The sequence below is a fragment of the Micropterus dolomieu genome, linkage group LG03 (assembly GCF_021292245.1).
Source record: "Micropterus dolomieu isolate WLL.071019.BEF.003 ecotype Adirondacks linkage group LG03, ASM2129224v1, whole genome shotgun sequence".
In the NCBI taxonomy this organism is placed as follows: domain Eukaryota; kingdom Metazoa; phylum Chordata; class Actinopteri; order Centrarchiformes; family Centrarchidae; genus Micropterus; species Micropterus dolomieu.
In genome coordinates, this window is record NC_060152.1 from 34,873,091 (window position 1) to 34,883,930 (window position 10,840).

The 10,840-nt window shown below is 42.0% G+C and overlaps 1 protein-coding gene across 1 annotated transcript in view; it reads left to right on the forward strand.

Annotated features, from left to right (window-relative positions):
• The first annotated feature begins 1,892 nt into the window (after positions 1-1,892).
• The window catches only part of LOC123969052 (myeloid cell surface antigen CD33-like), a 13,613-nt gene continuing 4,665 nt past the window's right edge, over positions 1,893-10,840 (forward strand). The window contains exons 1-5 of the mRNA XM_046046162.1: positions 1,893-2,024; positions 6,904-7,275; positions 8,945-9,223; positions 9,796-9,889; positions 10,720-10,780. Of these exons, the coding sequence (XP_045902118.1) occupies positions 1,970-2,024; positions 6,904-7,275; positions 8,945-9,223; positions 9,796-9,889; positions 10,720-10,780 (861 nt within the window). The 5' untranslated portion in view covers positions 1,893-1,969. The remainder of the gene's footprint in view (positions 2,025-6,903; positions 7,276-8,944; positions 9,224-9,795; positions 9,890-10,719; positions 10,781-10,840) is intronic.

Genomic DNA, 10,840 nt, shown 5'->3' on the forward strand with positions numbered 1-10,840 from the left:
GCTTTCGGACAAATAAACACCCGTGGTAGGACTGGACTTTGCTCGCAACTACGCCGTTTGCTTGAGGGAGGAACTCGGAGTAAACTGCTTTTATTAAAATAGCTTTTTACTTTAGTTTTTAGGATTACAACATTGATTTATCTTCACTGGAGCTTCTCAGCAGCTAGATTCTGTGCACATCCGGTTCCAGTGTTGTTAGCGTCGTTTGGCACTACTTCATATTTATATAAAAACCAGACAAAACTGGAAATTACGTGGAGAAAAGAAAGCGAGGAGGTTGAACTACCTGGTGAGTTCAGAAAACATGTGTCTGTAACTTTAAACTTCAAACTCCATTCAGAAAACAAACATTTTAGAAGCTGCTGTCCTGCTGACAGACCTGACAAAGCATGAATTCATATGTTTAACAAATCTGCATCATGTTGTCGTTATTTCAGAAAATTCACGTTTGGTCTGAAAGCACAGTTAGAGTTTTTTAAAGTTGAATACTTCAGAGTCTTCATTGAGTCACCTTCAGACCTCTGTGTCCAGGATCTGACCACAGCTCGGTGTGCTTTCTGCAGGAGGGTTGGTCTGCATGGCGAGAGGCGACCACACAGGAGGACCAGCACAGCGGTACAAGCAGGACCTGGAGAGAGAGCTGCAGCTGATGCAGGAGGAGGGACTGTGGAGTCTGGTAGGACTCAAACAGACGGACAGATACATGGAGAACCCACACCTGAACCCTGAGAAAGACAGGAAGCAGCTGCAGGAGGAGCGCTTCATCAGCGGGACTGTTTACCTGTACAAGAAATCCATTGATCCATCAAAATCAACTAACCAGAAGTGATTCAACAGAAATAAAGAAAAATCCAAAACACTAACTAAAAATGGGTTTCAATGTTTCTAAGTCTCAGAGGGAACTGTAGGGGGAGGGGTGGTTAAATACTGACAAGCTGATTGGAGGATGAGACACAGGTGGGTCAGGTGAGTAGGACAGGTATGAAGGTCTGAGGGCACCAGGTGGAGACACAGGGGCTCAGATCAGAGGTGTGAAGAGACACTTAGAGGCGTCACGATACGCGATATTATGTTCATGAGAAGGAGACAAACAGATCCTGAAACAGTGTTTTAAAGACGTCCTCGATGCAGAGATAGATGAGCTCTGCGGGACACACAACACTTCATCTCCTGCATTCTGCTGAAAGTTTCTGCACCAATTTATGGTGGAAATGTTTTTATTTGTATAAACGGAAACACAGGATCTATAAATATATCTAACAGAATCTAAGTGAGTGCAGCTCTCAGATCTGTTTCTCCTGTAACATCGTCCCTGCTGAGTCATGACTTAGTCTTCCCTCCTCTGTTGTCATGTTCACAGCGAGAGAACGGAAACCTGGTCTAAAACTGTCAACAAGTTGTTAAAGTTACTGACTGCTGCTGCACGTTTGTTTCTTTCTTTCTATATTTTAATTTCATTGACTGTTTTCTTAATGTGCAAATAAACCTTTTTAAAGGCTTTTAACAAATTATGCTTTAAAAAGTGGTACAAAGTACAAGTGGGGACAAAATCAGTTATTTGAATAGGTGGCGAGGACATGTCCGCAGCGTCCCCGGTGTAAATGACACCTCTCTGAGGGAAAGTCAGAATCGGGAGTCTTCAGTTTTAAAGCGGAAGGATGAATCTGAATTTCAGTTAGACAGAAACTGATTGTCTCTGAGCCTGATGCTTCGTCTGTCTCGCTGGGTTTTAACTCGCCGCCTTGAGGGAACGCTCTGTCAGAACATGACAACAGCGGTGCTGGCGTGGGACACGTGGACGGGTGTTATTGGGGAAGTAATGGTAAAAAAAGCAAGGTTGTAATTTTGCAAGATAAGGTTTCACAGAAGAAGAAAAAGAAGAAGGAAGGAAGTCAGAAAATGACTTTTCACAATCAGGGAGTCGCTCAGCTCACTTTCAGAGCAAGTCAGAGCATCAGCAGGCTTCCTAATGATGGCAGTTTGGGACAAAAAGGTTCTCTGGGGCTTCGTCTTCCTGCTGGCAGGTAAGATCAGATGATCCTGATGTTTGTGATGCTCTGTTCTGGAGAAACATTTTATCTGCTGCTGGTCTCACCTCTGTGGATCTGTGCAGTGTTTTATTATCATAACCTTTATCTATATATATATTTATACCAGCAGAGTTCCAGTGAGACACGGGGACAGACAGAAAACACATGTCAGGAGATTCATTTTGAGTCCGTTTCACAATTTAAAAACATTTACATACTAATGTTTCAAACTAACGTCTTTCATTTTGGATTTTAAAACATTTAACGAGATTAATTCTTGAGTTTCAGAACCTTTTGCCACGTGTTCCATGCAGATGTCTTTTGTTTTCCACTTTAAATAAATGCTGATTTCCGTACAGGTTCTAAGTGCTGTGTAAACAAAGATCAGATGAGCACGGAAAGTAAATAAAATGTGAGATTAAAGGGCTGCTTTCCCGTGATCGTATCATTAATAACAATCTAATAATATACAGAACAATAATGTGACGTATTTTACTAATAATACTTTTTGTTATTTCCTGTTATTATAAGGATTTGAGTACTTCTACTCTCACTGATTATCTGACACGCAGCATTTCTTCACGTTCTCACTTCCCTTCCTGTGTCTGTCTCTGAACATTTATTACAACACGTCCTCTCTGTGCTTTAACTTGGTTTAACATGCAGAGTTATCGCTGAGGTTATAATGAAGTGAAAAGCTTCTAAATGAATCGCTGCAGGAGTTTGTCTGAGGAGTCTCTCCTCGCTGCCCGGGAGCCTCACACGATAACTGACGTAGCGTGAGGGCAAAACTCACCGCAGAGCCTCTTCCTGACGAAACCAAACAACCGCAGATTCACAGATGAGACAGTGTGATGAATACATAAAAGGACATACTCACTGTCCAGTGCAGTGACGTAAAGCTTTTCTATAATAGAATTATTTTCTATAAGACACACTGACGTGTTGTTTTAACAAGAACAAAAGTCTCATTAAATTAAAGCTGGTATGAAGTAAGAACAAGAAGACGCTGTGACTCTTAATGAGGTCTTCAGGTCTCTGTGTACGTTTGTCATGAGGTGACGCACATCTGAGGAACAAAACACGTCAATACAGCGAGATCTACAAGTAACAATAGACAGCAGTAAGAGCTGTTAGCACGTCAATGTGGTAAATACCTGAAGTAAGAGTTAACAAAAAACTGCAGTCAACACAGGAGGACTGTGAGCAGATGGAAGAAGAGCACAGGAAGTGCGTGTTGGAGGTGTTATCAGAGGAAGTGTTCTCTGAACTGTTTTGTCCTGTTGTGTTAATATTTGATCAATAACCAGAGGGAACCAGCTGCAGCTTAAACTCTGTATCATCATCCAGAACAGACTTCCACACGCTAACTCTTGGACTCGGATGTAAGCTAGATACCCAGGCCGCGTGCTAACGTTAACAACTTATGTTAGAACAAACAAACAATTAATTCCAGTTGTTGTTTTCTCTCGTGTTTTTGGAAAGACTATAAAATATTACCTGACGTGTGTTTCACTTTGACATGTTAAGCAGAGAAAAGACTTTAATGCTGTGTTCCATCTACCTTGGAAGTTGGAGTTGGGAATGACGTCACATCCGAGCTGACCGCATTCCAGTACAACAGACTTAAGTTGGAAAACCAAGATGAACACCTCTAGTTAGGGTTACCAGCTGATGACAACATATTATGCGGTATTTTACATTTACATTTACTCATTTAGCAGACGCTTTTATCCAAAGTGACTTACATTTGCGGAACAACAAACAATCATCAACAAAGCATCTAATACAGCAGCAGATCTACAGCTGACAATACATACTAGTAAGAGCTAATAGTACATATCGCATCAATGGGGTAAATACCCAGGGAAGGAAGTGAGAGTTAACGAAAAAGTGCAATCAAGGTAAGAGGTGTTATCAGAGGAAGTTCTCTCTGCAGAGTGTTCAGGAGCTGCCATCAGAGAGAGACGCCCCTGCTCTGATGGCGTGCGGCAGCTCGTTCCACCATCGTGGCGTCACAGGTGAGAACAGATCTGAGGTCGCTTTGTGTGAAGGGATGGCAGAGCCAGGCGGTGTTCGTAAATCTGCTGTCCCCTCAAAATAACACACTCACTTTTGTTGCCAGCGATTTAGACATTAACGGCTGTGTGATGAGTTATTTTGAGGGGACAGCAGATTTACACTGTTCTACAAGCTGCACGCTCACTACTTTACACTGGAGCACTGGCACTTCCACTGGTGATGACGTGTAAAAAGTCAAATTCTAATTCAAATCAGCTTTATTGGCATGAATGTATAGCAACAATATTGCCAAAGTTATATATAAAGAACATAAGGACTATAATTTCATACATTTCATTAGAAATAAAACAGTAAAAGTTGTGTTTGTGTGTTAATACAATAAAAAATATATGAAATATAAACATTAAAAATAAAAGTAAATAAGTAAAACAGTAAGCGTGTGTGTTAGAAAATGAAAATAATATATTAAATTAAAATAAATAAATAAAATGTGTGTAAAAGATTTGTTGAGATTTGTTGATGTTTGATATTTGTCACTGATGTGGGCGGCTGATGATGACATCACTTGTGTGGTTAATGACCTCACACTGTTGGTTCCACTTCCTGTTTTGTCTCTGAACTACACAACCGGCTGCAGTAAACTCAGGTGAAAAGTCTCAGTCCTGATCGATTCAGACACCCTGTTACACATTTCTTAAAGTTGGGTCCACGTTTATGAGGCGGTCTCGCAGATCTAGATCCCAGTCAGGCCCGGTGACCAGTCACACACACAGATATATCTAACTGAGTGAACTGAATTATTCTTGAAAGGACGGCCTGTTTCTAATGAATAACACTGTTTGCTGTATTTTTGATTTAAAGCCTAACCCTGACACACACAACCGTACTAAGAGTACATTTGTACTATGACTCAAGTAGAAATTGAGGCTCCTACTTTCAGTGGAGTAATATTTTGCAAAGGTCACGTCACAGAGAGCTGGACTGTGTGTAACAGTGGAACTAAGCGCTGAGTCTGGATTACTATTTACTCGTGTTTCGAACGTCTTCTCAGACCACTCCTGATTTCATCTTCTCATAAACACACCTACACATCCTGAGCAGCCAGATGTGATCTAATGCTCAGCTGGATGTTGTTGGTGCAGAAGAAACTTCCCTCTGCTGAATCAGATATTTGACGAAATACAGCAGAAGCTAATCTACACGACCACCACATCCCCACTTCCTGTCTAGACGAGCACTTCCTTCTTACTAAACACGTTAGCTCACTGGAGCCACCTGCTAATACTGTAGTGGGAAGAGGAAGCACAAAGTGTAACTATATGCAGATGACTTACTGTTATTGATAACTCCCCACATTCAGGCCCAAACATCACGTCTGTCCTGAGCTGAAAAGTTTGGACAGGAAGTATAAAGACAAACTTGTGGAGTCACACGAGGTCAAGAACACGTGACAGGTGGCGTTCTGGTGGGATCAGGTCTACCCGCAGAGCTCCCACCCTGTCCTCATACGTAAACGACGAAAGAGGCCGTTTGTCAGTGCCTCCCAAAATGATAGTACTGTGTGAGCGTTTCCTGTCAAACAGCTAAAATGTTCATGAAGACAATGATCCTCCCACACATCACGTTCTGTCTCACAAGCGGGGACACTTCAATAAAACCAGACTAAAGTCAGGAGAATCTCTGAATAAATACATACAATAAAAACGCTACACAGGAAGCCACAAGGATACCATCACTGCAACATTATGAAAAGCATAACTTACTAAACAGTAGACTGTGTCTTGTTTTTAGGGTGTTAGACGACATGGTTCCTCTGTTCTTACATCACAGTGAAAACTAATAGAGCAACATCTACAGGAGATTGTCTCACTTCTACAAGAACAACTTATTGCAACACATAAGAAACTGTGCCAACTACCGCGCCTTCTCCACAACATTAAGAGCTCCGTTTATTGGAAATCAAACGTGTGAAGAGGGAGTCTAAGAGCTGCTCCTGTTTATCATGGCTCTGCACATAATATCCACACTTCACCAGGCCCGATATTGTGCTGTCATGTAATTGCTGATTTGTGTGTCAGTAGAGCTGTTTGTCTTGTCTCTAGTCTTTATTTCGTGCAGGCTCTGTTTGAATCTGCAGATTTTCACTGCTTTCAACGTTCCTGCTCTGGGACTGCAGATGGAAATTTGTCTTTCTGCCTGTCATTGGCAAATTTTCAGAAACGTGATAAATATGCGCAATTAAACCACATATTAAACATGTGGTTAATGTGAAATGATCGCAGTTTGGTTAGGTTTAGTAAAAGATAGTGGATTTGGTACAAATGTTACGTAAAATCTGTAACACAAACTTAAAACTACTCCACATTTACAGGGTTTCACGTGGGACTTGAACGCTGTTCTCATGTGTGAAAGTCCTGGGTTTGACCAGAGACATATTAAGCGGAGACACGCCAATTACGCCAATTTAAGAATCCTCAATACAGCTCTGTGGTTTCTGAGCAGAGATGCTGGATTTGCTTCTTCCTGACAGCCAAACACTAAAACATCTCTATGTCGGTTCGTCCGTATAGCTTTCAGCTCATCTGCAGGTTTTAGGCAGCAGAGTCCTGAGACGTCACGTCTGTGTTTGTGCGAACAGTTTATCCAGACCTCAGTGTGAAGACCAAAAACACTGTGGACATATCTGAAGACAGAAATATTTCTGTGTCCGGGTGTAGAAAAAATACCACAAAGACAATTTAATACAAGACCAATGTGAATCTCCTTTTACAAGTAGACCTCAGTTTACTAAGACAAAGAACAACTGAAGCACTAAATTATGTTTTTAACACCATTCTGTTAATTGTTTCAGGTGCTGTGGGTCAGAGTGTGAACTATCCAGCTCCTGTTTGTGCTGTGACAGGATCGACCGTCACCCTCCTCTGCACCTTCACACCTCTGAGGTCTGTCGTTCAGGATGGAAGAGAAGTTTCTACAGAGATCTTCAGAGTCGTCTGGTGCCAGAACCATCAGATTTGTCAGGGCTCTACCCCGTCTGTGTTTGACAGCAGTTCACAAAACAACAACCCTCGTTACAAATACCTGGGAGACAAGAAGGGAAACTGCACTTTACAGATCACAGATGTACAGAAGAAAGACGAGGCAACTCTTCGCTTCAGAATGGAGGCTGATGACAGCAGAGCACATTTTACTGGACCTCCAGGAGTGAACGTCACAGTCTCTGGTAAGAGCATCTTGTTGTAAAGCTAACACTTCTATTAATGTTACTGAGCATTAATGTTTATAATCTGTTATGAGTTTTGGATTCATTTCATGTGTGCTATTATTTTGCCCATGTTTGTTCAGTGTTCTATCGATTCTGTTTAAAGAGTTCATATTCTGCTTTTTGGCTTTTCCCCTCTCCTTTATTGAGTTATATTCCTTTTTTGCAAAGTGAAAAAGCCCAAAGTGAGTTCCCACCTCCCACAGAAAACTCTGCTCTGAACTGAAAACAGCTCGTTTGTAGTCCAGCCGCTTCCCTTTCATCCCTGTGACGTCACAGAGATGAAAGCACATGTTCACATGTCCTAGTTTACTCAGGATCTGGTTTCATGGTTTTGGGTTCTGTGCTTCTATAAGCTTTATTTGATCTTGTCATGTTTAGGGTTTTTGTAGCCAAGTTTATTCTTATGTTTATCTGCATGTTTTTTACCTGCTCGAGTCCCCGGTCCTAGGTTTCCATGTTTCACTGTAGTCCTGTCTCATGTTTGGTCCGGTCTCAGTCCCTGCCCTGATTTTGCAGTCTTTCCATGTTTGGTGTTTTACTTTGGTAGATCTTTCCTGTGTGCTTTACTTCCTGTTTTACTTTGTATTATTCAGTACTCATGTGTCCTTGTCTAGATTTGCTTCCTGTTTGATTACCTGGTGTATTTCAGCTGTGCGTACCTCTCTACTCGTTGGCCTGTGTGTCTAAGCCCTCAGTTTTTGTTTAGTCCTTGTCTGTGGCCTGCACTACCAACGGAGTTCAACCTACTCGGAGTTAACTCGGGGTTTACAAACTCTGACCGCCGACACTGGAGTTAAACTGTAGGGGAGGGCGGGGTATGTTGTCACACTTTTCACACTGTCTAATATTGACTGAGCAGCGAACATCACAATGGTACAAATGTCAAACCAAATGAAAGAATGAAGTCCACAGTCACTATCCTGCACCTCAGAGACTTTGCCACGGATCTGGCGGATTCAGAAGAAAACAGAGTGATTTCCGATTTTTCTTCTTGTAAATTTCACACTTTCATCTAGGATTAACCCTGGCTCCCTATTTTTTGGACCTGTAAAATAATCAATCTAAATATTTGAAAACACTGAGGAGAATTCAATGTGTGGAACAAACCAGGATGAAATCTAAACATAATTTTATGAAGCGGTGTGTATTTTTATAGAAACACGGTCTGGTTCATATGAGCCAGAAAATATAAAACACTTTCAGTTTAAGTACATCTTTATTTCAGATTCTTGTATTACTGCCCTGTGGTCATACTGATACGATCATGAATGCCACCACAGACACTTCTACTACCAGTAACAGTATTAATGTCGTACTTGTGGTCTCACACTGCGGTCAGGCTTCAGTTTCTGACAGAACAGAGTTACGTAATCTGGTTCTGCTTTTTCAGTCAAGCTGGCAACGTCACTGCATGGATGGTAACATCCTTCAGTCTGCTGTTTACATGTAGTCCAACAGAGACGCAGCATGTGGCTCTTAAACCGCTTCTGGATTTTATCTGGGATCTACTAAGAACAACGTCTGCCTTAATGCTGTTGCAGAAATGTCGTAACTGTGATCTTCAGTTTTAAATCACATTCATAATTTCAATCTACTGTAAGAAAACTAATATTTTAATGTTTATCAGATGGGACTAGAATGCAGATAAAGAGCTCCAGAGGAGACAGAGAGCTGAGAAGTGGTGAAACCGTCACTCTGTACTGCACTGCACTCTGTACCTTCCACCAACTGGAGGTCACCTGGTTCAGAGATGGCCACGCCCTCTCAGAGTCTGGCCCCGCCCTCCACTTAAACCCTCTGACTGCAGGGGATTCTGGGAACTACACCTGCGGTTTGAAGATGAACGTCAGCAGCCTCTCCCTGCCGTACAGCCTGAAGGTGGAGGAAAAGGAGAAAGAGGAGGAAGGTTTGTTTGCTCAGGTTTTATCTTTTAAGGTGTCCTGGCCTCTGCTCCTGATACTTGGGACGGGTTGAATGCAGAGATCAAATTTCCCTATGTGACAGTAAAGAACCTTAGTTTACCTCCTTACCTTGTCAAAGTGGTGGATACCTGCTGTTTCTCAGACCTCCTCCCCTGTTGAGAGATGGTCTCTCCACTGGCCTCGCTTATCCAGAACATTACATTTACTCATTTAGCTGACGCTTTTATCCAAAGCGACTAACAGCTGCTGTACATGTCAGAGGTCGCACGCCTTCAGTGTCTTGCTCAGGGACACATTGGTGGACGTGTCACAGTGGGAATCGAACCCGGGTCTCTCACAGAAAAGGCATGTGTCTTATCCGCTGCTGAGGACTCGGCCCCCTTGTTGGACTCTTCCGACTTTAGTTCGTGTTCAGCTGAGCCGTGTGGCTGTAGTCTTATTCTGAAAATCAGAAGGAGAAACTTTCTGAAAGTGAAGGATTTGTCAGTTTAGTGTTCCGGTTTTCTTCCGGACGCTGTGAATGACGGAGTAAAGGTTCACATCACGTCTTTTGCAGATGAGGATGGAAAGCTGCCTCAGACAGCCGGCGTGGTGATCGGAGTCCTGCTGGCTCTGCTCGCTCTCATCGTGGTGCTCTGCTTCATCAGGAGGTACGTCACTGAAGCTGTCGGTGTTTCTGAACGAACAGCTGCACTCACGTGATATAAGTTCAGATATGACGATGGATGCTAAACATTTTACAACCTACCCCCCCCCCCAAGCTCACTACAGGGTTACTTACAGGGTTTTTATTGTATCTTTAAGAAGACCATGCTCAGGGTGACATAAAGTAAAATAAATAGCTCAAGTTGACAAATTAATTTGAATTTAATCAAATGTATTTTTTAGAGAAAAGGCATTTTCCTCTGGGGTAAGATGCCAAACCTCCCCCCCCAACCAAGGTGTGAAATGACTTTAATATGTCAAATTACAGACAAAATAAACTACAAGAGGATTAACGACCTGTGTTGTAATAAACCTGACTGATGTTATCAGCTTTCTTATAGTTTAAGTCTCAGACTTTTAAACACTGAAGCTGCTGGAACTTCCTCAGCAGAAAGTCTCAAAATATCCTCAATACAGCTAGTTAGCAGGGGGGGGTGTCTTACCCCAAACATACTAATCTAGCATTTTACTACTTTAACCAAAAACTATAAAAAACCTTTCTCTCTAAACAAACTTATCTTAAGGCTCCACTTTCTGTAAAAAAAAAATATATATATATATATAAAATATATATATCCTGCAGAAACACAAATCACTCACCAACACAAGAAAACTGAAGACTTTTAATGTGATTTTTGTGTCTCGTAATAATAAAAACACACATGATGACACAGAGAAGAAGAATCTGCCTGTTTCTGATCAGATGACTCCACAGCTCGTTGTCTGTTTAGAGTGTGACGTGTTTCCTGTTGTTGCTGTGGTCGTATGTTTGCAGGAGGCGAGCAGCAGCAGCAGATAAACATCAGAGAGCTGTGGGAGGTGAAGTGGAACAGAAGGTGAGTTCCTACATTTAATCTTCTGGTATCACTATTTTTATTACTATTATGGGGGGGGGG